Genomic DNA, 27,383 nt, shown 5'->3' with positions numbered 1-27,383 from the left:
GCTGTGGCTATTTGGGGTCTTTTTTGGTTCCATATAAATTTTTGGAGTATTTGTTCTAGATCTGTGAAATGTGTCATTGATATTTTAATAGGGATTGCATTGACTCTGTATATTGCTTTGGGTGGTATGGACATTTTATTTTATTTTTTTGTCCTAAATTGTTTATTAGGTAAGAATTTTATAAACATTACTTATATTAGCAGTAACGGTGGAGCTGGAGGGTATTGCACCTTCTCCAAGCTGCACGGTGGGAACCACCGATAGTGCGGTGGAACTTGTGGCTCTTCCCAAGGCCACGGCTCTTGCGCCCGCAGATGTCAGCCCTCGCATCTCCCTGTGCTTGTGGACTGGTCTGGTGATCCACTGGGTGTCAGGATTTCTTCTGATAGCTTTATGGAATGGATCAATGAGAATAACCTCAAAAAAATTTGTACGTGGAATCTTCACCAACCCAGTAAGAATTCAGGACTCTCAGAGCCCCACAGGAGAAGGGGAGAGGGAGGGGGAGGGGGAGGGGGAGGGCCACTTTGGCCTCCTCTACGGACCAGGCACTCAGCCACGCTGAGCCAGAGGCCTTGGCCATGTTCCCTTGAGGAGTTAAAAATAAGTTAAAAAAAAAAATAAGTCCAGATCACAGACCAGTCCACAAGCCCTGTCCAGCATACTCTTCTGCAACAGACTGAAGACTTCCAGCAAACTCCAGCTGGTTAACACCGTGATGGACAGGCTGGCCGTAGGTCGCACCCTTAGGAACAGGGCATTCGCGGCCACCACGGCGCACACGAATCCGATATATGACCTAACCTTGCTTGGCCTTGTAGCCCAGCTGCGCGCTTTGTCCAGCCATGTGGGGCGGGGGCCCTGAAGAGCGCGGAGAGCTGGCGGTACTGCCAGCAGCGCACCCGGAGAAGGAAGCGCAGTACATCGGATGTTTCTTCCTCCCTGGCTCTTGGATGTACCTGTAAGCGCCAATCTTGGTTTACCTGATGGCTGTGGCCAGGCGGAAAGGAAGAGCCTCTCTCCCCAAGACATTTTAATGATGTTAATTCTACCAATCCATGAACACGGTATATTCTTCCACTTGCTTACATCTTCTTCTGTCTCAATGTCCTAAGTACAAGTCTTTTACCTCCTGGGAAAGTGTCAGTGTAGCTTCCACTTACTCCACCACCATTTTGAAAAATTTCTTCTTTCTACTCTTTTTTTTTTATTTATTGATTAAGATATTATATATGTGTCCTTATCCGCACGTTACCCTCTACCCACCCCCCACCCCCCACTCATGCCCTCACCCCCCCCCCCCCCTGGTTGTCCGTGTCCATTGGTTAGGCCTATATCCTTGCATATAAGTCCTTTGGTTGATCTTTCCCCCTTACCCCCACCATCTCCTACCTTCCCTCCAAGGCCTGACAGTCCATTCAATGCCTCTCCGTCTCTGGATCAGTCCTTGTTCATCAGTTTATGTTGTTCATTATATTCCACAAATGAGTGAGATCATGTGGTATTTATCCGCTCTCCAGTTCCATCCATGCTGTAGCAAATGGTAAGAGTTCCTTTTTCTTCTTCCTCTTCTTAAAGAAGACCTTTCAGCATTTCATATAATGCTGGTTTGGTGGTGATGAACTCCTTTAGCTTTTTCTTATCTGTGAAGCTCTTTATCTGACCTTCTATTCTGAATGATAGCTTTGCTGGATAAAGTAATCTTGGTTGTAGGTTCTTGGCATTCATCACTTTGAATATTTCTTGCCACTCTCTTCTAGCTTGCATGGTTTCTGTTGAGAAATCAGCTGACAGTCGTATGGGTACTCCCTTGTAGGTAACTGACTGTCTTTCTCTTGCTGCTTTTAAGACTCTCTCTTTGTCTTTTGCTCTTGGCATTTTAATGATGATGTGTCTTGGTGTGGTCCTCTTTGGGTTCCTTTTGTTTGGGGTTCTCTGCGCTTCCTGGACTTGTAAGTCTATTTCTTTGACCAGGTAGGGGAAGTTTTCTGTCATTATTTCTTCAAATAGGTTTTCAATATCTTGCTCTCTCTCTTCTTCTGGTACCCCTATAATTCTGATGTTGGTACGCTTGAAGTTGTCCCAGAGGCTCCTTACACTATCTTCATATTTTTGGAATCTTTTTTCTTTTTTCATTTTCGGTTGGGTATTTTTTGTTTCTTTGTATTTCAAATCTTTGACTTGATTCTTGGGATCCTCTTGTCTGCTGTTGGATCTCTGTATATTATTCTTTATTTCAGTCAGTGTATGCTTAATTTCTAGTTGGTCTTTTTTCATATCCTCCAGGGTCTCACTAAATTTATCGGCGGTTTCCATAAAATTCTTGAAAAACCTTATAAACGTGGCCTTGAACTCTATATCCAGTCATTTGCTTTCCTCCATTTCTGTCATTTGTGACCTGTTTCTTTGTCTCCGCATTTTTTATACTTCCCTGTGTTGGTAGAGTGGTTTTGTGTGCTAGGTGTCCTGTAGGGCCCAGTGGCTCAGCCTCCCCAGTTACCTGAGGTGGACACTCTTGGTGTACCCCCTTGTGGGCTTTTTGCACAGTCTTATTGTAGTTATGCCTTGATTGTTGTAGGATCACTGGGAGGAATTGACCTCCAGGCCAATTGGCAGTGAGAATCAGCTGTGTCTGCAGTGGGAGAACTTCTGTGCTGAAGACACCCTTCTGGGGCAAGACTTGCTTCAGTGGGGTTTTGGTGCTCACTGAGTCTGTGCCCTGAGTGTGTCCCTTATGGATCTGAGGAGTTGTAATCTGGATGGTCCCCCTCTGACCACTGGGTACACTGGCTCTTGGATCTAAGGAGGTGCTAATTTAGCCTCTGCCTGAGGTTACACAGCAGGAGCCATGAAGAGAACTGCAGATTTCCCTTCCTTTTTTGGAGTTTGGAGGTTCCCTGATGAGGTCCAGCTGTGAAGCAATGCAAGCCGCTGTGGGGCCTTGGGCCTTCTCTTGGAAGTTCTGGGTCTGTCTGGCCCAGCTGCAGTTAGGTAATTTTCTGGTTGCAAAGGGCCAGGGCATTCATATGCAAAAGCCTCTGCTGCAGCCTGGGTGGGGCGGGGTCTCAGGGAATCAAAGGGCGGAGCAAGCAGCTATGGCGGATTATCAGCCCTGCCCTAAGGGGCCGCGCATCTCAGTGTCCCGGTAATTTCTGCAAGCACCTCTGAGAGAAAGCCGCCCTCAAGTTCCGAGTTCTGCCTGCTGCCAGACAGTCCAGTTTCTCCCCGTATGAGTCCTGGGTCCCCAGAAACTTCCTGGAACCAGAGTTCAGAGCAGTCGGGAGCTTGTGACTCCCTCCCGATTCAAAAAGACAGCCGCGTCCTCAGGTGCCAGCCCCTTTCCGCACGCGCGAGCCTCCGTACCTCTGCACTTTACTTCCACAGCTCCTCTGAGACTCAGTGTGCTTTTCTTTCCTTCTAGTTGTAGAATTTCCACTCAGCCAGCCTTACTGTAGTTCTGGATGATGTCCGTTTTGTCTTTTTGTTGTATTTTTGAAGTTGTTGTGGGAGGCAGCAATTTCCCGGTGTTTATCTATGCCGCCATCTTAGTTTCTCTTCTTTCTACTCTTAACATGGAAAGCTCCTCTTCCTTCACTGAGCTTTTATTAAATACTAGAGGCCTGGTGCACAAAAATTTGTGCAATCGGTGGGGAGGGAAGGTCCCGCAGCCCCGCCTGTGCCCTCTCACAGTCTGGGACCCCTCGGGAGATAATGACCTGCTGGCTTAGGCCTGCTCCTGGGTGGCAGAGGGCAGGCCCAATCCTTAGGTGCAGCCCCTGGTTGGCTCTGAGCAGGTCCAATTAGGGAGTTGGGGGGCCACCCCCTGTCATGCACAGAGCAGGGGGAATTGGGAGGTTGCGATGCCACCCTCAGTCACACTCAGGGTAGGGCCAATTGGGGGGTTGGGGCACCGCCCCCTGTCACACTCAAGGCAGGGTTGACGGGGAGATTGCGGCGCCACCCCCTGTCACACACAGAGCAGGGCCAATCAGGGGGTTGGGGCGCTTCCCCCTGTCACGCACAGAGCAGGGCCGATCAGGGGGTTGGGGCGCCGCCACTGTCACACTCAGGGCAGGGCCGATGGGGAGGTTATGGCTCTCCCCCATCACACACAGAGCAGGGCCCATGGGGGGGGGGGTTAGGGCACTGCCCGCTGTCACACACAGAGCAGGGCTGATCAGGGGGGGGTTGGGGCGCCGCACCCTGTCACATACAGAGCCGCAGGGTGATCAGGGGGTTGGGGAGCTCCCCCCATCAGGCACAGAGCAGGGCTGATAAAGGGGTTGGGGCGCCTTCCCCTGTCATGAACAGAGCAGGGCGGATAGGGAGGTTGTGACCCCGCCCCCTGTCACACACAAAACCGCAGGGCAATCAGGGGGTTTGGGCGCTGCCCCCTGTCACACTGATCCTGGTGCCAGGAGGCCTCTCAGCTCCGCTGATCCCAGTGCTGGGAGGCCTCGCGGCTCCGCTGATCCCGGTGCTGGGAGGCATATTACCCTTTTACTATGTAGGATAGAGGCCTGGTGCACGGGTGGGGGCCAGCTGGTTTGCCCTGAAGGGTGTCCTGGATCAGGGTGGGGGTCCCCACTGGGGTGCCTGGCCAGCCTGGGTGAGGGGATGATGGCTGTTTGCAGCTGGTCACACACCCTTCAGGGTGGGGTTCCCCACTGGGGTGCCTTGCCCGTCTGGGTGAGGGGCTGAGGGCTGTTTTCAGGCTGATGGGTGACTGAAGCTCCCAACTGCTCCTTTTTTTCTTTTTCTTTTTTTATTCTAGGCCAGCTTTATCTCTGGCTCCAGCTCTGAGGCCTCTGCTGCTGAAAGCAGGTATCTGATTTGTTTGGGTTCTATTATTGAAACACTGTATCAACTCCAGCCCGGCGGGCTGAAAGCAGGTTTCTGGGGTTTTGTTTAGCTTCTATATTTGTAACAATGTTTCAAACTGCAAGTTCAGAGGCCGGCAAGGCAGGCGGGGAATGTTGGTTTCCTCCGTCACTGAAGCAAGCAAGCCTCATGTTAGTTTCAAGCTGCCTGGCTGCTGGCCGCCATCTTGGCTGGCAGTTAATTTGCATATCTCGCTGATTAGCCAATGGGAAGGGTAGCAGACGTATGCTAATTACCATGTTTCTCTTTTATTAGATAGGATAACAACAAGATTAGCATTGCTTTTGCTGTATGCCAGAGAGATCTGTGGAAATACCCAGTCTTTGTGTTTTGATTTGGGATCCAAATATTTGGTTTGGAGAGATAGGCTTTATCTTAAGTCTTCAGTCTGGCCCAGTGAAGGTATGGTAGCTCTTCTGCCCTCGCTATGCCAGATACCACTTTAGACTTTGGTCTTTAACTTACTGGGTCTCTCTTTGGGTGTTTTTATGCCAGTGCCTGGACTTTTTTTTTTTTAACTTATTTTTAACTCCTCAAGGGAGCACGGCCACGGCCTCTGGCTCAGCATGGCTGAGTGCCTGGTCCGTAGAGGAGGCCCAAGTGGCCAGTGGGAAGGAGCATGAAGAATCCACGTGCTGAAAATGAACCCTCAGACAACAGGCTTCACTTCATGCTGATCTTCAAACTCATTATAAATTTACTCTGATTTCAAATATAATGGAGAAGTTTATCATTTAAAGATGCTGAATGAGGAATCTTTTGCTTTACAAGAATAAGTTTTACAAATAGGTTTTGCTTTAGAAAAGCAAAATCTAGCACTATCACTTAACTTTTTAACAGTTTGCATTTTTACCTATATGGTTTTCTTCAAGAAAGGCTCACCTCAGTTTACTTAGAGATGAAAGAAAGAAACCTTAGTCTTAAATTTTTATGCCTTAATTTGCCTGCTGATTAGAATTATATCTGTATTTCAGTTACATAAGCTATCTTACCCCTTTTGTTTTGGAAAAATTACAGCTGTGTACTCTTAGGATGTGATAAGATTTAGGATACGTGCTTGCAATGTAATTGCACTGACCTTCTTTCCCTGCCCAGAAAACCAACTGTGGCATGAAGCTGGAGTGAGGGTCTGGGGGCTCCAGTCTTGCCCTATGAAGGTATGGCAGCTCTTCTTGAGAAGACCCCAGGAAAGTAGTTCCTTTCAGCCTGTGTTATGAGCTAGTCAGCAATGACTCTGAAATAGACCCAAACTCTAGGGTGACTCCTCCTTAGCCTAACCTCTAGGGGTACATTAGACAAGTTGGCCAAATGTTTAAGGATACACCCTCGAGTGAGACCACCTGGGTTCTCTAATCCAAGCCTGACCAATTGGATCAGGCTGCAGAGCCCCCTACAACAATAACACAGCTGCTTACCTGGGCAGGAACACTTCCATCCTGGCTCTCCTCAGACTAGAGGTCCAGACGTGGATAATGCTGGCTGTGAGGTGTGCCTCAGTGTGGCTCAGTGGGGTGTCTGTGTCACATGGCAACACCAGGAGTAGACTCCCTGCACTTCCCAGGTAAGGCAGCCCCAGCACTCCCACCTGATGGCCCACAGGGTCCTGAACTGGCCTGGAAGTTCAGTGGACGGGGGTTTAGATCTGCCCCAGTAGCCAGGGAACCAAATAGTGCCAGACCCTGGGAAGGGCCAACTCACAGAAGTGGAAAGAACATATTTTATTAACAGGGTGTCCACCTCACTCTCAGGAAGCAGTTTGAGGCCAAAGACTATTGGGGCTATGGTTACCTTTTCTGATCCTAAAATCTAGAATCTCTAAGATACCCTCACCAGGCTTACATCACAGGGCCTGCAGTGGTTGGGCCTGGTGGGGACTATGATGTGTGAGAAAGCTATAGGCCCTGTTTTAAAGGGGCAGCCATTATAATCTTGGCTTATTACGTCCATGTGAGGACCTAGGCTTTTTGTGCCAGATCTTCCTTTCTTTGAACGAAAGCTATAACCCCAGATGTCATACGAAATTTTCTAATTTTTAACACAACAATCCAGCAGGCAGGATTTGACCTGGGGGCAGATAATTTGTACCCTGTGACATAAACAAATAAGTCTCAGGTTAGGCAGCTGGGAGCTTGTGGGCAACAGCAATGACTGGTCAAGGACAAGTCCAAACCCTTAGGCAGAGAATGTTTTCAGCAGCCCATGATGGGACAGGTGGCAGCAGACACAGATAGCCAGGGACAGGGAGACTCAGCAAGGGTTGCTGGTGAATGCAGAGGCAGCGTCCAGACACAGCGATGGGACAAGTAGGGCAGGTAACATGGAGCAATCCAGGCAGGCCAGGGAGAGCTGGCATCAGGATAGGGAGGCCTGGGCCCTCGTGTTGGGGGACAGCAGGGCTGGCTGGCCACTAAGGCAAACTCTTAGGCTCAGTGGGGAAAGACAGGGACATGGGTCATACTCCTTACTTCAGCCTCTATTTTGTGCCAGGTACTGTGCAGGGCACGCTAGGAGAAACAAGAGCATCCCCACCCACCAGCCATCATGCAGCTGACAGCTCCTCCGGCTGGTCATAGCAGCAGTGGGCAGGTGTCAGGAATGAGAACTAGAGCACATTGTAAAAGTATATTTACTTATCCAGTAGATGGTGTTCTGGGCCCAAATTACTTGACTGCTAGTAATAATTACTGGTCAAATAAACAAGTAAATTCACTAAGCACTCATAATATGTCCTGCATGGAATCAAAGCAGGAGGAATAGCAAGCTTCCTCAGTGCCAAAGTTCCTAAAACACCCATTTAAATCGCATTGACTTTTTTCTGGATGAGAGCATCATTGGTCCCACAAGCCAGAGGGGACTGAGCCTGCCAATGAGGGGGAAGGAGGAGTGTGGGGCAGGGTGGTGTGGTCCCTTTCTCCTTTGCCTCCTAGGGTCTCACTAAAGTGTCCACACCACACAGCAGTGTGCCAGGATGGGGGGTTGCCCAGCACTTGCTGACAGGAGTGGCCATCAGGCAGGGGGGGCAGGCCGAATGGTGGTATTTCAGGACCATGGTTTTCAGTGTGGACATGCTCTTGAGAGCCTTTTAGACACAACTCTCAATCTTCCATCCTTTCTCAGCACCAAACGGTGAAGCAATATTCATTTTAAGGGAATACCTTCCAGGGCAGGGGTTTGGTCCAAACATTTTTTGGTTTCACACTAACTGGTCCATTTACAAAGTGCAGAGGGAAATGTCAAGCATGAAATGGGCTCCTCTTCCCCATCTGCTTCTTCACTGTCCTCGCTGAGTTTCCTGGTACCCTGATCATTCCTCACTCCACACACCGCACACAGAGGCAACCTCAGAGGAACTCAGCCCGCCCCTTTCAGAGCAGACACCTGGCCTCCTCTCCATGCTGCATTGCTCCAGGTTCCTCTCACTTTAGACACCTGGCTGACTGGGAAGGAACTCACCATAGTCGACCGCAGCCATTTGGTACATCATAGAGACCTGGAGGACGAGGCCCTGTGCACAGGTGAAAGGCAGGAGCTGAGGAGGGGGCTCTCTGCCACCAAGTGCTTTGGAAAGACATGCTTACAGGCGCCAGCTGAGAAATGCTGCACTGCTTTGGCCCCACATCTGCAAGCATGAGAGCACCTGTTTGGCTGATACCAGTGTACACGCTGGAGGGTGCTGAGGCATCGCTGAAGTTGGGTTTGTAACATGCTTATTAGTGCCTATTAGCTGCACAATTGTGTTTAGGACTAGCTATAGCTGGAGACCAATATTTAATTCCTTTCTGAACAGGTTGGGTTGCTCCATCTGGGGCTGTTTCCCAGGAAGTGTTAGGCATGCACTGCTCAGGAAGCCCCACAAGGGGGACTGAGTGCTGTGCTGAGAGATGCTGCTCAATGTTACCCCAACCCAGCCCACCCCCATCTCTCCAACAGCTGGGCCCCAGCCTGGCAGAGCTTTTGCTTAGACAACAACTTCCAGGGAGCGATCCTCAAATTTAAACCTCGCCAGAAAGAGGAGCAGGCTGGTCACCCATCAGGGGATGATTTTTGCTCAGCCCTTTATCCTATATAATAAAATCCTAATATGCTAAGTGTCCAACCCTTTGTTTGACCATTGGGCCAGTCGCTATGATGCGCACTGACCACCAGGGGGCAGATGCTCCAATTGGTAGGTTAGCTTGCTGCTGGGGTCCGGACCATCGGAACTGGGCTAGATGGGCCAGACACACCCTGGAGCCCTCTTACAGTCCTTCCGTGGCCCCGATCATGCACTGGTGGAGTCTCTTGGCGTGGCCTATGCCCTCCCACAATCTGGGACCCCTCAGGGGATGTTGGAGAGCCAGTTTCAGCCCAATCCCCACAGGCCAGGCCAAGGGACCCCATTGGTGCACGAATCCAAGCACCGGGCCTCTAGTTTATTTAATAAATGCATACTTTGTGCTAGGCTCTGTTCTAAATGCTTTAACTAACCCTCACCAACTTCTCCACCAATTCTATTGTTATTCCCAATTTTACAAATGGGGGCACGAAGGCTTGGAGCAGTTGTCCAAAGCCATGTATCATTAGTGGCAAAGCCATCATCCACCCAGTTGCTCAAGATAGAAACCTTGGATTTGAACCCAAGAAGCTTGGTCCCAGACTCCAGGCTCTTCATGGCTGCATCAACTGCTTAGAGGACATTTGTCCATGGGTTGAGAGAAGCTAACCATGACCGTGGCCTCATGGCAGCATGAGCTGAGACAGGAATTTTTAAGTCAGGGTAGGGTCTCTGAAGAGGACAAACTTCTACTGCAATTGAAGGCAGCCTAAGTACCCATCCACATGGCTTCTGACAAGTAATGGGTGGCATTCTGTTTTTACAGCCACCTGACATTAGCCTCATTGAGGTGGACAGTTTTCTCTTACCTGGCCTCTGCCTGGATGGTGCTACTATCGGACTCTCTGAGGTTGGCTGGCTCCAGGCTGCAGTTGGCCCACCAGGAGACCTGCTCCACAAAGCAGGGAGAGAGTGGCATCTCTGTTTGCACAAATAGGGTGCAGGCCAGCCCCTTCTTGGTGCCCTGGCTGGAGTTGGGTAGTGTGTCATAAACAGTGTGCAAGAAGTCTCTCACTGTTCAGTCTGTGAGAAAGCTGTTTGGATAAATTGACAATGGTGTGAGTAGGGAGTTAGCACAACTGACATTGCATTGGAATGTGGCCCCAGCAACTTTACTCTTGGTTCATAAGGTTCATCTACCATAAAGAGCCAGTTTGGTAAAGTCACAGCTAAACTGCACAGGAATTAGCTTGGATCTACAGATCCACAGAAGTTGGGGAAAGAAACCATGCTATATCTGAAAGAAAACAGGCTGTGATTAAGTTGAGTAGAAAAACTACAGACATCCCAGAGGCTATTTTTCCCTAACTTCGTGGTTCAGAAATGTTGATCAGTGTTAGAGAGGACTGGGAAGGCTGCAGAGCTGGTATGCAGGGTCATGGGGCTTCAGATATTTATAAAGTCAACCAAGTTATGGGGAAAGTCACAAGTAACAGCGATAGATGGGGGCCAGGGTGTCAAATGGTCAATATGTCTGGTAAGGGCCTAAAATCCATTTCAACGACTGCACGTCACAAGCCTGAGTGACACTGGCTGCATTATAACTATATTTTCAATTGGAGAAACACAGAGGAAGGTAAGAATGCCTCCCATCCCCCACTCCTAAAAACCAGCAAGCAGCTTGTGTTATTAATGTCAGCGAGAGCCTGCAAGAAGATTGGGGAAATAAGCATTTGAGAGAGTTGATCATTTCCACCTTCTTGGATGACAGCTGGCCTTCTATTTATTTACTGCTTATACAGATTGCTTCCTTATCTCCCTCCATAAGCAACAGCGATTTCTTTTTCACTCTATAATCCAATACCGAGGCCTGGCCTGCTGCTGGGTCAGAACGCAGCTGAGTATCCCACACATCCTGCTCTTGACATATGCGGGCTGGGCTTTTCCAGCAGACAGGTGCCCTTCCTGGGCCACTGGCTCTGGGACATAGCCCTTTCCTTGTCTCCCTCGTCACTCCTTCCTCTTAGGCACAGTCCTGTGGCAGTCCACGAATCTCCCCTGTGAGAGACATGATTTGTATCATCTTTCTGCACTGTCCTGCCCCTGCCCGTTCTCTCAGAACACTGGTTGGGATGTATCTCTGACTTGCCTCGGGATGCCTCCACTCCAAAACCCTTCATGTCACGAAGGCCAGGCCAGGAGGAACCAGAAGCAGACTCCCGGCTTGCTTGACCAAAGTTCTCTGGAGGGGCACAGGCACCCAGAATTCACCCCTGCAGGGCCCCAGCCACCAGACCCAGAACACAGTTGAGGACAGATTTCATTCATCCATGAAACTTTTACTGCCCAAGCTGCTTCTCAGAATCTACAACTATAAAAAATGGACTAAAAATGGACTTAGGCTATATATGATGAATTATAGCCTAACTCCAATGCTTGCCTTTTATTTTAGTGAGAAAAATGAATGAACAAAATACTCATCAAATAGTCCTCTACTGAGTGGATCATGTGTACTTAGAGAATCATGCTCCTGTGAAATGTTGACTGTCTGCAGGGGTGAAGGGAGTGTGACTGGTATTGTAGTGTGACCTAGGGATGGGTCAAGGAACCAACCGTTCTTTTAACTGGACACATTAAAGTAGCAGAATGAATTGGCTTGAGAGATTTTTTTCTCCACCTGAGCCTAGTCTGTCCCTCCCCATCGCCAGAATAAAAGTAGTGAAGGCTGGTGGTGTTCCCAGACTGCCAAATGCTCTACATCCACGATCACATTTAATCCTTTCAACAACCCTGGGAATTAAGTGCTATTATGATCCCCACTTATAGATGAGGGAGCTGGGCTCAGACAAATGAATAAACTTGCTCAGTGTCACTGGAATGTAAGAGGTGGCGCTACACTGCCCTCCTGGCCACAGGTGAAGGACAGGCGGGCTGGGAGCACTCTGTCCCTTGCCACCGAGAGCCTTTTCCTCCTGAAATGAACGTGGTCACAAAGCGCCATAGAGCGCAAAGCCTCTAATTTTGCCTTATTGCCAGGCATTTCCTAGGTCCTTGTCGGTGATGGGACAAAAGGGATTGATGTAAGTGCTCCTCTCCCACCGCCCTTGAAGAGAACCCTGTCACTGCTGGCTTCATTCCTCCAGGCCTCTCACTCCCAGAAAGTGGTCTTTCATGCTGGACAGGGGCGAGTGGCTCTATTGGAATGCTGACTGGGAGGGAGGCAGAGGGGAACCATGGGGGCTGCCATAGGTCAGGAATGTCCCGAAGAAGGTGCAGAGCTTGAGGAGAGGGTCCCTGGATTGGGCGCAGAGTGAGAAGAAAGTGATAGAAGAAATGGTATTTTCCTAGGTCTTGCAGACCAGCCTTTTACCTCATTTGCAGGCCAGCATGGAGAGGGCCTTCCTTTTTAGTACATTTGCTGACCTGAACTTTTTAAATGTAACACTGCATCTGATAGGTCCTGACTTTGTAAAGTTAATATACATAACATCCTCAAACTACAAAACCATCTTTGTGATATTGATGGTTTAATTGCCTGCAAATTAAACGAGGGTTGTTTGGGATGACATCCAAAGGGTTTGGTGGGTCCGAGAGAGTAATAGGTTACTAGCATCTCTGAGAAGGCAAGGTGTATATATATTTATGGAACTACTTAGTGGCCTAGAGTGGGGCTGGGGAATTGTGGAAAGAACACAGGATTTGGGGTCAGAGAATCTGAAACTTGAACACTGGCTCCTCCACTTGCCCATTAGGGGTACTGAGTCTTGTCAAATCAGTAACCTCTTGTCTCATTTGTCAGTGGGGATTATAAACGGAGGCCTAGCGATTGTATGTGGTTTCTATGAGAATCAAATGACAGAATAACTGCAAAAGTGAATCCACACACATCATCAGACAGAATTCTCTCCCAGGGGCCAGGCCACCTCCGGCTCTGAGGCCTCTGTTTCTAGCAGCGTTCTCACGCTCTTTATTAATTTACCTGGAAAAGCGATGGAAATCCCTAGAAATCAGAGCATTGGGAAATCGTGCATTTCATGTGATGAAAACAAAGATACTCTTTGGCGACATCACTGGCGTCTGTTCTGAGTCTCAGGCTGTGCCTGTCTGGCCTGCAGGTGGGAATCCTGGCGAAGTTCCTGGCTGCCACTCATTGCTGTGCACCCAGAGAGAAGACGGTGCTCATGTGTCGTGCTGCAGACTTGGATAGATCTTTCTGCTGATTAAACAGGAACGATGCCCCAACACCCTGAAACATTCTTTAGTGCTGCTGTTTTGTATACATGTTTATTGGTCTGTATTGACTTTGAAAAGAAAGACAGGGCTAGGGCAAGTAGTGGGCACTGGTGGGTTGTTTTAAGTAGCACACACATGATTCCCCGAGCTATCTTGGGGCAAACCAAACTGCAGGGGTATCCTATTAACTAGAACTCTATAAGCGGCACATTCCCGTTCATAATAACCATGACTCCGTAAGGTAATAAAGCAATTTGTGAGCAAGAGGAAAAAAAGTGGGATTATGTTTCACAGCGTTTGATTATTAAGCATTCTGGACATTGGTAACTCTTGGATGGCTCTCTGGACACCCTGCCAATGATCATATTTGGTTAACTAGGAATCGTGACTGTCCCTGGAACAGAGAATGGACTACGGTCAGTCCCCTTGCTCTGCAGGATAGTAACACTTGCATTTTTCACTTTTCTCTGAATCCTGGCCTCTCAGAGACTCTGTTCTGAGTTAGGCTGAAATGCCTGCCCCTCTTTCATGCTTCTGTTTGGTCTTCATGACCCTGCTTAGAGGTCGTCTTCTGGGAGCCTTCCTGATTTGTCAGTGGAATAAATCATCCTGCCCCTGCTCTCTTGTACTAACTGATTTCAAATAAATACACCTACTGCCCTGCATCAGGGCATCAGTCCCGTGAGACCTGCTTGTGCGCAGTTTTCCTTACAGATCTGGATGCTGAGTTCCTGGCATAGCACCGGCCGCACAGTAAGAGCACAAGAGTACTTGCTGAGTTGCATTGCACTGTCTTATGGGGCTGACGAATAACTCCAGGGATGTGCCCATGTTCGTGATATACTTTCTGAGAAAAATTAGGCTCAATAACCTGTATTTGTTTTCAGTTACCCCCGAGAGAAAACACATTTTTGTTTTATCCAGCAGGATCACGAGAATTGTTTTGGCAGGGGACTGGGTGTGGATGGAGGGGGCGGAAGCATGGCTGGTGCCCGTGGCCTGATGTCTTGTGTGCTAACCTTTATGTGCCACCTCAAGATTCCAGCTCAAAGGAAGTTCCTACCAAGACTGTGTTGGTATTAGTTCTTGTGCTTTCTAAAAAATATTAACTTACACAATTGTAACTCCCATCGTTTTTTATTGACAACTTATTCTAAGATAGAGAAGAAAAAATTATGTGGATGAGTGTGTTAGTATGGAGTTGGTAGGTTAATACCAAGACCAGGCATTAAGCCAGAGGCCTTGAGTATAGACAGGTGTGTTCAACAGAGCATCCATGAGCATCTTGCCACTGCTGGTAGAACTGTTTTAAATTACACAATCATAAGAGTATGTGGGTAGAGATGGCACTGGCTAGAAGTCACAAATTTATAGAAGCAGTTTGGTCAAGGGCATGGGCTAGGGAGGCAGACAGCCTGGGTTTGAGTCTTAACTCTGCCGCTCACTAGCTGTGTGACCTTGGGCAAGTTGCTTAAACTTTCTGTGCCCATTTGCTCATCTCTAAAATAAGGACGCTTGCCAAACCGGTTTGGCTCAGTGGATAGAGCGTCGGCCTGCGGACTGAAGGGTTCCAGGTTCGATTCCGTTCAAGGGCATGTACCTTGGTTGCGGGCACGTCCCCAGTGGGAGGTGTGCAGGAGGCAGCTGGTTGATGTTTCTCTCTCATTGATGTTTCTAACTCTCTATCCCTCTCCCTTCCTCTCTGTAAAAAAATCAATAAAAATATATTAAAAAATAAAATAAAATAAAATAAGGATGCTGACACAATACCTACCTCAATAGGGTTGTGGTGACGTTTAATGAAATAATATTTGTGGGGTGCTTCGAACATGGGCTGGCAGCACTGTAAAAGGGTTTATGAAATGAAATTGAAAAACTGCCATGGAATCTGAGGTTAAAAGGGAACCTTAAAAATCATCAAAGGTAACCACAACCCAAAGTTTAAATGCCTTCCTTGACATTTCTGCCAAGTGGCAGCCTCCTCTAGGTGCCCACCCCTGGCAGCTGGGAGCTCCCGGTCTCCCAGGGCAGCCTGAGCGTGAGAGCTAGGACAGTGAGCAGGAGAGTGAGCAGCTTCTTACTGTGGTCAGTGTAACCCAGGGCCTCCGCCAGCTGCCAGCCAGCGTTCCCTTGGGCTCCAAACTGCAAGATCTCCAGAGGGATGGCCACACCGATGGAGAAATGACAAGGTTTGTCCCATTTCTGTCTGCTGCCCTGCTCTGGAAGAGGCGGAGTGCAAGCTCAGTCCTCACCGATGTCAGGTCCTCTTGGAGGTCGTGGTTTCCTCTGCAGAGGCAGGAGTGTAGGAGGAAGAGAGAGAACAGGAGAGGCCGCGTGGAGGCAGGGAGGGTTCCTGCAGTTCAGAGGGAAGAGATGCAGGGAGAGGCGAGGGACCGGAGACCATCATGTCCTACCCAGAACCAGGACATCCCGGCTCTGTGCTCAGGGGCTGAGAATGGCTGGAGGGAGGCATTCATTTAGCAGCTTTGGTTCCCCGCTCCCTGTCCCCCCCCCTCCCCCCGCCACCCCAACCCCTTGTTGCTTTACTGCATCTTGCTGTGTCTGCATTGGGAACACTTGCTGTGAAACAAAACTGTCAGTTTGAAGGCCTGGATTTTAGGCCTGCTTCCATCCCTTACTAGACGTGTGCCCTTGGTCAAGTCCCTGGTCAGATCAGAAGCAAACCATGTGCTGAAATAGAAATGTAAGGAGTACATCCTACTCATTTTCCTTGGTACTTAGCTTATAGCTGTGCCAACCTATAATTATTAATAATAATAATAATAAATTATATACTATGTTAAAAAGAACTTTGTATTTTCTCAGTTAATCATTACAACAATCTTACAAGGTGTCTGTTATTATATTTCAAAAATGGAGATGATGAGGTATAGAGAGGTCAACAAAGCATTTAAAAAAACACATAAGGAATGGAATAGACTCATGATTCTAGTGCTGGTGTTCTGTGAGTGGTATATAAAATACCAAGAATATAACTGCACCTTAAAATATTGATAGATGAGCTAGCCATACCTAGAATATAAGAATTCTTGTGATATAAATTATTATTATTATTATTTTTTTAAATATATTTTATTGATTTTTTACAGAGAGGAAGGGAGAGAGATAGAGAGTTAGAAACATCGATGAGAGAGAAACATCGATCAGCTGCCTCCAGCACATCTCCCACTGGGGATGTGCCCGCAACCCAGGCACATGCCCTTGACCGGGATCGAACCTGGGACCCTTCAGTCCGCAGGCCGACGCTCTATCCACTGAGCCAAACCCGTTTTGGCTTGATATAAATTATTTTATATCATTAATGAAATGACCAAGTCCCCGTTCTCTTGCAGCTCCTGTCGCCTCCCTCCGGTACACTCTGACCCCTTATGTCCCTGGGCTACCCTTGGCTATATCCCTGCCAGGGTGCACATGGGTGAGCTGCTTACTCACGGACTCTGTATCAGATGGTTGTGTTTCCTTGCTTGATTCTGTTCCTGTGGGTCTTCAGCAGTAATGTATTCCCCCTGTTATCTAAAAAGTGGAGCAGAACCTGCTTTGAATCACAAGGTAGCCCAAACTGGCAATTGCCATCTCTGCTGACGATATCTCTACCACTTGATCCAAATCCCTGGAGCCTGAGGTCCTGCAGAGCCAGGAGAAGCACAGCCCCGCCAGCAAAGCTCAGGTGGGAAACAGAGCAGGCCCCGGGGAGGGAGCCAGCCACAGCCGCAAGCCTTCTCATGCTGTGACCTGGTTGTATCAGCAAGGAACCCCTCATGTAGCCCTCTGTCACTTTGAGGAATTCCATTGATAACTCTGACCTCAGGGCACTTGCTGGGTACAGTACCTAATGCTTCTCCCCTCCTCCTGTGAAGAAAATAATACATCAGTCTTTGGACACTTGTAACTTTCAGTAAATGAAATTCTGGGAAAAAGAAAGTGCAATATATGGCACAACCAGACTGGAACAGGGTGACTTGCTATTGTTATCTATATATATAAAAGCCTAAGCAACTGTTTGACCATTCAACCATTCCACCATTGGACCAGTCGCTATGACAAGCACTAACCACCAGGGGGCAGATGCTCTGACCAGTAGGTTAGCTTGCTGCTGGGGTCTGGCCAATTGGGACTGGATGAGACAGGTTGGACATGCCCTGGAGCCCTCCCACGGTCCCTCCCCAGCCCCAAAAGTGCACCAGTGGGGTCCCTCGGCCAGCCTGTGCCCCCTCACAATCTGGGACCCCTCTGGGGATGTCTGCAGGCCAGGCTGAGGGACCCCACCAGTGTATGAATCTGTGCACCGGGCCTCTAGTTATGAATAAAAGTGAATGTGCTTTTTTAATATGAGTGCTATTAACAATCTGGTTCTTCTCAAATATAACAGTTAATAAGTTTAATGACTTAATTTGAGAAAGAGACCATGCTATTAATGAGGAAATGCACATTTTGGGAAACTATAAAGAGATTCTGTTCAAAGTTTGTCCTCGTGATCAATTCAGAATTTCTATTAAGGTCTTAGGCATTATATTAAGCTCAAAATGCATGATAGGTTATATACTAGTATTGTTAAAGATTAAAGAAAAGAATACAACATTGGAAATAAATGAAAGTCTTAGTAATTATCTCTCAGATACTTGTTAGTGTTAATATTTGAGAATGAATGAGACTGTTTTTCATCTGACTGCCACTCATACTCCTGTAATCAGTGGGTAATTAACTTTAAAGCAGAGTTTCACTGCTGACATTCAAGCCTAAGATAGTTTATAGGTCTTAGGACAGTTACAGTTCTATAATTATCTCACATAAAATCTCCCCAAATCTTCAATTTAGATACAAAGTGCATTATTGCATGCCTTCAACTCAGGATGATGGGGGAATATATGTATAACTTATTCTATAGCCAAAGAAGGCATCCCATCCACCTATCCACTCATCCACTCATCCATTCATCCATCCTCCAACAAATATCTCTTGCTGTCTCTTAGGTGCCAAGACACTGTGGATGTGGCAATGAACCAGCAACGCGGACTCAGTTCTCATGGGACCTAGAGTATTGTCCACCAAGTACAGACTTTTGATGTAGATGCTGATGGTTTTAAAGAGAAAGAGCTGACTATGAGGAGGACTGCAGTAACTTTCAAGAGTCATCTTCCATAGCCACAAATTCCCTGTAGCTGCAATTACTTGAGCAGAACTTGATTCATTATTTACCAGGGGCGGAGCTGGGGAGATGCTTGTAAAAAAGATTTCCCAAATTGGAAAAGGTCTGGCTGTGTGACTTCTGTGAACATTCCTTTCTAACTCTAAGAACATACTATTCCAAACTGCTGTTAAAAAACATTCTCAAGAAAAAAAATGCTAAGAAAACTTAACATACAAAAGTATTTCCTATTTAAGTTAAACATTTCAACGTGTGAATGAGTTAAAGATGAACTGCAACTGATTCTTCTGTGTGTTCAGCTGAGACCCTGTGCAAGTCACTGTGCTTTCTGCTCACTTAAACAGAGGTTATCAAGCTTGTTCTACTTTGCTGGGATTTTGGTTACATTCCCAAGGGAGACTCCACTCTTGGAGATATTTATCCATAATTCTAACCACAAAAATAGTGAACATAATCGTGTGCTTAGTGTGTTCCAAGTACTCTGTTATATACTTTCCATTCACAATTACCATGCATCCTCACAACAATCCTATGAGGAATGCGTTATTATCCCCATTTGCAGATTATGAAACTAAGGCTTAAAGAGCTCAAGATACTTGCTCAAAGTCCTACACTAGAGGTCCAGCTGGGATTTGGACCTAGGGCCATCTGGACTCCGAGGATCATACTGTTCACCATTGTCTTGGTGATATCTCTCAGAAGCCAAGGGGGCTCTTATAATCCCTCTTGACTGTGGGATTCTAATGCATTTGGAGGCCAGCCCCAACTCTATTGGCTCATATTGTGTGTCCACTCTGGCCACATTCACCAGGGATGCTATGGTGAATCACCTGTAGATAGACTGCTATGAGGCACAGTGCCTTTTTAATTATGATTTTTAATTTTTCACAACCTCACTTTCAGGCAGACACAAATCACTTTCAAACCAAGAGGTCCACCAAACTAGTCTAATGAACGTAACATTGCGTTTAATTCAGTCGGGACATAGTTAATACACAGACATCTCCTCTTTGTTGTGTGGGTTGCTTGGGTTGTATGGCGAGAGTGCCCATTGTCTCTGCCCTTCAGGAGTTTGCCATGGAAAGAGAGCACACAGAAGCCAAAGAAAGAAGTCCAAGGCATTGGTAGAGTCAGCCAGAGCTCAACACAAGGAACCCAGCACACGGTGTCTCAGAATTGGATAAAACTGCCAAGTCCTTCAGGGAAAACCATGCAGGTGGTTCTCCCCCCCCCCAACGCCCCCCCCCGCGCTTCCCCCCCCGCCCACTTCTACCCTGCATTGCCCAGGAAGGAGAAGATGGAGAGGCCACCTCTGGGCTTCCTGCTGTCATGGTGGCTGCAACTTGGCCCTCAAGTTCTTCATAGGTACCCAGTGCCTGGATTCAAAATAAGCAGCTAGGCCTTTCTGCCTTCCAACAGCTTTCAGTATGGTGCAGTGGAGACAGCACAAAATCCTGGTTTCAAGTTACTGCTTCTTACTGTAGACCTTGAGCAAGTCACCGAACTGCCCAGAGCTTTAATTACCGCCTCTGCAAAATGGGCATCATACTATGTACCTCCCTCTGTGAAGATTGCACAACATAGCTTCCTAAAGCACCTTGCATACCTGATAAGTAGGAAAGACTAAGAACATCAGGTTCTTTGGGTTATGCCCCCACCCTCATCTCATCTTAAGAAGGGACCACTGAGGTACTGCCATGTCACATGGGAAGGGGCTTTGAGAATCACCATGTAATTGGCCAGGATGTGGATCTATGCTCTTTTATCCCAAGTATCTTCTTTTGTTGTCTTGCAAGAAAAAGGTTGGAAACTTAACAAGGGACAAAGGACTTGAATTCAGAGGTTTTTAAAAATCTAACTTGTAAAAGGCCAGTCATTCAATGTTACTGTTGTGAGCTCAGGTGCAGAGGATTAAGCTAATCCTTCTCCTCCGTTCATGCCAAGTCATCACACTGGTCCATGGAATACCCCTTTTATTCCTTTTCTTTCCTTTTAAGAAATGCTCTTGAAAATGTGTTCTTATTTTCTGTACATGAATTTTATATTTACATACACGGTTCTATGTTATATATTTCATGTTCCCTAATGTTTTTTCCATAAGCACTGTGTTTTTAAGATCTATCCATGTGGTGCTATGGATACATCTGGCCCTTGCTTGCAACAGCTGGCAATGGGAGCATACTGCTCCATGGGTGCAACTACCACAATTACTTTTAAATCCATTTCCCAGTGATGAACATCCAGGTTGTCTTCAGCTCCTCGCCAGCGTGAACAGCCCTTGGACAATCTTGTGGACTGTGTGGGAATTTTCTGAGTAAACATCACCTTGGGATAGAGAATTTCAGGGCCACAGGATATGCATATCTTTTGGCTATATTGCACCAGACTAAGCTCTGGAAGAGCAGCACCCATCTATACCTACCAACACCCCACTTTCCTGCCAATACTCGGTACTTCCCAGCCCTCTTACTGTTCCAGTGTAATACATGCAAAATTGTGTTGCATTGTGTTAAGTTGCATTTGGGTGATCACCAATAACTTTGAGCATCTTATTAAAGGCTAGTCATTTTTGTATGTTTTCTCTTCTGAAATAACCTATTCATAACCTTTACCCACTTGCCTTTTCCAGAATAGCATATGGTAGGAATCATACAGATGTAGTCTCTTCAGACTGATTTCTTTCACTTAGTAATATACATTTAAGATTCTTCCATGTCTTTTTGTAGCTTGATAGCTCATTTATTTTTATTGCTGAATATTTTATTTTATGGATATACCACAATTTATTTATCCATTCACCTATGGATGGGCATCTTGGTTGCTTCCAAGTTTTGGCAATTACGAATAAAGTTGCTATAAACATTCCTGTACAGGCTTTTTGTGTAGACATAAGTTTTCAGCTCAACTGAGTAAATACTTAGGAATGTGATTGCTAGATCATATAGTAAGTGTATGTTGAATTTTGTAAGAAACTGCCAAACTCTCTTCCAGAGTGGCTGTTCCATTTTGTGTCCCTACCAGTAATGAATGAGAATTTCTGTTGCTCCATATCCTGGCCAGAATTTGGCATTGCCAGTGTGTCTGTTTATTTGCTTACTAGAAGCCCAGTGCACGAAATCGTGTGGCCCCGCCCACCTGCCTGTGCCTTGCCACCCTGCCTCACTGCACCCACCCGATGGCCGCCAGCCTTGCTGTGATCGGAGCCTGTGGACCGCGCTGCGTGAGCTGAGAGCCCTGCCCCACAGCCGTGAGCGGCTTGCGGGCCGGGGGAGGGAGGGACCGAGAGGTGCTCCAAGCACCTCCTGGTGACTGGTTGTTATGGCGTTACGGTGTTATGGCCACAGGTATCTATAATGTAGATACTTGAATTTTAAGAGATTTTCTTTTGGTGGGGGGCCACAACTATGATCAAATATGTGTTTTTCAAATATTTTCATCTCAGTTTGTGGCTTATCAACTCTTAATCAATTTTTTTCTATATAAAATGGTAAATGTTTGCAAGAGTCAAAAGGAAGTAGGTGATATGATCAGCACATGTTTCACATAGTCTTGAAGATTCTAATGGAGGGTGGGTGCCACTGAATTAAAGGCCATGTTGGGCAGAAGTTAGATTCGTTGTGACCCCCACCCCTACCTCATATTTTGATTCTGATTGGGAAGAATTATATTTGTGGTTACGACAAGTTGAACATGAAGATATGGAGGTAAAAGCTATGTGCTATGAACTAGAAGGAAGAAACTAAGTGATAAAGCAAAGAGGTGGAGAGGTTTGGAGACAATTCAAATGCTGGTGCCATCTGCTTGGAGCCTGTCGTAGGTTTGTGACAAGCTCTAAAGCTCACCTCAGCTGCTCTGCAGTCCAATTTGGTACCAGAACCTATGTGTACAGCAATTCTGCCTCAACGCCAGCTCCAAATAAGATCTGGGGATAAGCTAAAGTCAGTTATTACTCAGCTTGGAGAATAGTCCTAAAAACAGAGCAAATTAAGCACAGAGTATCTAAGACTGAAAATAGAAGAGGCACCAAATTGTGTTTGGCTGTTATGGTTCTTTATACCTTGCTGCCAGTGATACTTCTCATATGTTTCTGTATGATTAGCATTTTGGCAATTCTTATATAGTTGGATTAAACAATAAAGAGAAGAGTTGGGTTTATTTCATGTTTTCTTCTCTAGCACTTAGGTTTGTCTGAGTAGACAGAGGAGGCTGTTCCTCACTAAGCCAGTACCACTGTTCAAGAATTGGCAGGCGTAGTGAGTAGGAAAAGTCAATCTAGAGGCTGCGAGCTGAGCACACGTACCTGTCTCCCTTCACCCACGGAGCCATGGGAACCACTGATTTATTACAATAGTCTTTCCTATGAGCTTGGCCTTCACCTACAGGACTTTCCAGAGTAGGACTTGAGGGAGCCCCTTCTAATTTATTGTAGTTGGTCCATGTCTTATTTTGATTAGATGATTCCTCATCTAATGATTTGAAGTTTTCAAATCAAACTTCAATTTAATGCTAGGCATTTATGAGCTCCAAAGGGAATAAGGTGTAATGTGAAATTCCTAAGGAATTCCTTAAGGAAGTCATGGGGTAGCAGAGGAGAAGTCACATGTTCCCAACAGCCCAGTGAATAGTTAGGGGCGGCTAGGCAGTTATGAGCGGGACCATGGGGAGTGAAATGAAAAGGGAAAATGCAGCTGGACCCTGCGGGCGTGAGCAGAAACCAGTTCGTCAGCCACACCCTGTACTCTGTGAAGTGGCAGGAACAAGGGGCCCTGGTCCCGGGCTGAAACACCGGGTGGGAAATTTAAGCGGGGACTCTAAAGTTTAAAATGTATGGGTGTTGTTAGGGCAGAGTTCTCTGAACCTACTAAAAGGAAGTTAATAGACTTAAACAAAGAAGGTTCAGCGGCCACCCCCTGGGGACCCCTCTCTGCAGCAGAGAGCTTTGCTACTTTTCTGTCTCTAATAAACTTTGCTTTCACTCATCTCTTTGTCAATGAATTCATTCTTCAATTTCAAGAGACAACGAACTCGGACCCGACCAGAAACTGGCACCACCAGGAAAGGTACTCAAAGAGCAGCTGCGTGAAGTGTGACCTACATGTGGGGGAGGGAGAGCTTAATTCTGACCTGAGTGTGGGGAAGTGAAAGAAACACCATTTCCTTCTGGAGAGAATAGGGAACCGGCTTTTCTCAGGCTTTATTTTTTCCATTGCTTTCTTTCATTTGCCCTTTGGACTGAGATATGGAGGGTAGGAGAGGAGAATACAACAAGAGGAAGCACTTTGCCTCTGTACTTGAGAGAAACTGTAATGTACGTGCGGAGAAGGAAACCAAGTGTAGGGAAGCTGCGTAAAGATGTTAAAACCAAAAGGAGCTGGGGAAGAGATAGGCAGGGGCCACCTGTGGTTGGGCTGGTTTAAGAAGGTTTCTCTGCAGAAAATCATGACCTAGTGTAAGACAAATGGGTGGAAACACTGTTCAAAACTTGTTTAAAATAACACATTGACCAAAATGGTCAATTGGTAAAAGTTAATTATCACCCCCTTTTTTTCCCAGACATTGGTAATTTTATTTTGCTAGAGGAACAATTCAGCAATATTTTTATGTGTTAAGCTTTTCTGCTAATTTTCTAGAATATTGAAGTTTAGGATTTTATTGTTTTTATAATATATTTTTTTCATTTTACTTTTAGGTATATTGACTCTTTTAATTGCTAGTCAATGGTTTCATGAATTCTTAAAAATTTGCATTTAGTTGTTAGTGAATTCTCCATCTGAAAAATAATTAAAAATGAATGTTTCTTTTTTATTGTTGAAAGTATTACATATGTATCCCTTTTCCCCCCCGTTGACCTCTTCCAGCTTCCCAAAAAAACTAATGTTTCTAATCACCAGCTCAGGTTTTTGTACCATGTATAAAATTCTTGAATGCGTGTAAAAGTAATTTTGTCCATTTTCTAAATTGATATTATTTTAAATTGTTAATTCATTTTTAATTAATGAGGTGACAGCTGTCCTACTTTGCCTGGGACTAAAGGATTTCCTGTGACAAGGGACTTTCAGTATTAAAACTGGGAGAGCTGAGATGGTAGTCATCCTAGGCAGCAATGCCTTCAGGACAGAGATGGCTAGCTCTCCCCCCAAACAGTCACACTTTCCTTTCACAATGCCACATTTTGGCCCAGCCAGGAACACATTTCCCAGTCTCCCTTGCATCTAGGCGCAGCCATGGGATTGGTTTTCATCAATGGCTGCAATTTGAGCAGAAGTGATGGAGGAGCCATTGCTTCTCTACTTTGTTCTATTGCATTACCTGAATGTTAACACCCAAGGCCACCTTGGAAATGGCATGCATTAAAGATGGCAGAGCCACTGTCAACCTGGGTTAGTGATTCACTGCATGTGGCCCAAAGTCCTGTCACCCTCCTTGCCACCGTTACATGGCACTGGGACATTCGGACTCTCTCTTTGTGGATTCTTTTTTTTTTTTTTAAATTCTTTATTGTTTAAAGTATTACATAGTCTCCTTTTCCTCCCATTGACCTCTCCCCAGTTTCTCTCACCCCCCAGCACATGTCCTTACCCCGCTACTGTCTCATTGTAGATTCTTGTCCTACAAAGTTTGAAGAATAAAATTCATGGACTAAAAGATTTGTAGGCAAAAGTGCAGAAGTTTATTGCAAGCATATATAAACCCCACCTGGGGAGGGGTCCCCAGAAAAACCTGCTCTCTTTTCTCTAAATGGGGAAAAAAAACTAATTCTCTGAGTTTCTTTGTCTCCCGGTTTATAAATGCTGGGAGCTCTTTGTTTCTTCATGACCCTTTCTAATTGGACCCTTCCTCATTTTATGACCTCTGTGCTCTCCTAATTGGCTACTTTCCTGCATGGTATCAGTTTCAAAGTTCCAAAGCTCACCTGGTGCCCCCCCCCCCCCCCCTTCCTTCCCCTTATCTTGTAACATTCCTCCATCCACTGTGAAAAAAGATAAGAATCTGGCTTGGAGCTGTGCTCCGCCTGTTGTGTATGTCTTCCTCCCCCATGGGCCCCCTTTCCCTAGAACAGCCTTTCCTGTCTCTAAACTCCTTTCACCACCACTGCCACGGGGTGTTATGCAAGTAGGACACACACTTCTACTGAGGAAGCCAGTAAGGTGTCAGATTCCAGCAGTTGGTGCTATCATATCCCACCTTGTAAGATATATAATATACCATATTATACCATATATATATCATATTATATCATATATATATGCTATTTGATTGTATATTCTTTTTAAAATGAAAAGGTCATGGAGTTTTAATACAACTTTTTAAAAAGACCATTTCATGATAGTCTATATGGTTACCATCTGATAGGATTTTTGCTGTTAGATTTGAAGACTGAAACTCCTCCAGATTCAGGCTTGGTCTGGACATGGGCAGAGCCTTTAGCATCTGAGTGGAGGCATATCAATGAGAGAAGGCCCGCTGGCAGATTTCCTATCTGAGAGGGGCTGGGTGAAGGAGGGATATGTGACCACTGCAGTAATAGTCTTTGTTCCATTCAACCCATAGCCCTGGGCTCATGAACATGGTACGTGAACTGCTTCTTGACTCCAAACCTAAGATTTCTCTAGAGAGCTCAGCAGAGCTGGCAGTTCAGTAAAGACAGGGCACCAGCAGTCATTTCGCCAATTAGAATTCACTTAGATGTTTTAAAATCTGGGAATTATAGTGTTTATTCTTATGAATTAGATGAGATCAAGCATTTTAAAACACCTAACGATACTGATACTTAGATGTCCTGTAAATCTTATTTTTCTTCTTTCTTTGCAAAAACAAAAGTAGCATTAATCCCTCCCCCCCCCCCCCCCACTTTTACTCACATGATTGAATGCTCCAGGGTAGTGTATTAGTCTGAGTCCTTGAGAAGCAGATGCTAGGATGAGATTGGATGCGCAGGAGATTCATTGGAGGAAGTATCTGAAGAATAAAGGGGAGAAGGAGCAGGAGGTGGGTGGCCTTCTGCCTCGGATGTTGGCATGACACCTGGGAGAGGAGAGAGGGAAGGAGAAACAGTTGGGTAGGTAGAGCTTAAAAGTTTGGTGCAGCTCTGAGAGGGTCCGGCCAGTCCACCAGGAGCCCTAGAGCCAAGGTTGTCCAGGAGAGGATCCGCGTGGGGAGGAGGGCCCGGTCACACTGCAAGGCTTTGTCTGGGAGCAGCCCAAGGGGAGCAGTGCCTTCTGTGACCTGCTTTGCATCCTAAAGGTCCAGCAGCTGACAGACAACTACCTTGCCTGCAGCAACTGCTCTATGCAAGGGAGAATTGAATAGTGCATTTTCATAGTTGCTAGGTATACAGGGGACATTCCCTCCCTCCTCTCCCCACAAATGCCTAGAAAATCACACAGGAAAAAAAACCCCCCAAAACCACGTCTGTTGACGGTTTCTCATAGATTTCGGGTTATAGCTAAGTCCAAACCTTTAATAGCTGAACAGAACACAGTCCTGTTAGGAAAGATTAGATTTTGCATAATAGCCAGTAGGTGGAAAAGTCTCCATGTAATAACATTCAAAGCAGCACAGTACCCTGGGAATTTGGGGTGCTGGGCACACGCAGGGTTAATGCCAAGTCCTAAAGATGAGACTGCAAAGTGTGTCACTATGTGAAGATTCTGTCACTGAGAGAATTAAGTCTTATAATGAATTCTCTGCTTTTAAGATATGAGATGAGAAGTGCACTGAAGCCTTGGGCATGTGGGGAGAGGATTAGCAGACTGAGACGGAAGAATGTTTTGGTGGAAAACCTATTTTTGTTTTTCATGCCCTGAAGAGACAAAGGTTAAAAAGAGAGGTAGTAGGGGAGTTAGAGACTGGTTCAACCTACTTGCCTATTATGGATGTCAGAGTCTTCAGTATAAAAACAGGAATAACTCTGTGCCAGTTCTGATCTTCCCAGGAGAGGTCGGCAAACGCAAATTTTAAATTGATCATGCGTCCCAGGTGTGCATCCAAGTTTTCTGAGGTCTGAAGCTTACAGAATTTGGGGGACATTTCTTTTAAAAAAGGACAGAAACATTTAAAACATTAGGT

The 27,383-nt window shown here is 46.3% G+C and overlaps 1 protein-coding gene across 1 annotated transcript in view; it reads right to left on the bottom strand.

Moving 5' to 3' along the window:
* Window positions 1-18,301, bottom strand: part of SERPINE3 (serpin family E member 3) — a 56,586-nt gene extending 38,285 nt beyond the window's left edge. Inside the window, 8 exon segments of the mRNA XM_036298921.1 lie at window positions 6,297-6,489; window positions 8,320-8,414; window positions 8,416-8,500; window positions 8,780-8,838; window positions 9,784-9,997; window positions 15,229-15,321; window positions 15,324-15,500; window positions 18,226-18,301. Coding sequence (XP_036154814.1) covers window positions 6,297-6,489; window positions 8,320-8,414; window positions 8,416-8,500; window positions 8,780-8,838; window positions 9,784-9,997; window positions 15,229-15,321; window positions 15,324-15,500; window positions 18,226-18,301 — 992 coding nt within the window.
* Window positions 18,302-27,383: the final 9,082 nt, after the last annotated feature.

Source organism: Myotis myotis, unplaced genomic scaffold (genome assembly GCF_014108235.1).
Source record: "Myotis myotis isolate mMyoMyo1 unplaced genomic scaffold, mMyoMyo1.p scaffold_m19_p_3, whole genome shotgun sequence".
NCBI classification, from domain to species: Eukaryota; Metazoa; Chordata; class Mammalia; order Chiroptera; family Vespertilionidae; genus Myotis; species Myotis myotis.
This window is presented reverse-complemented; position numbering and strand designations above follow the sequence as displayed.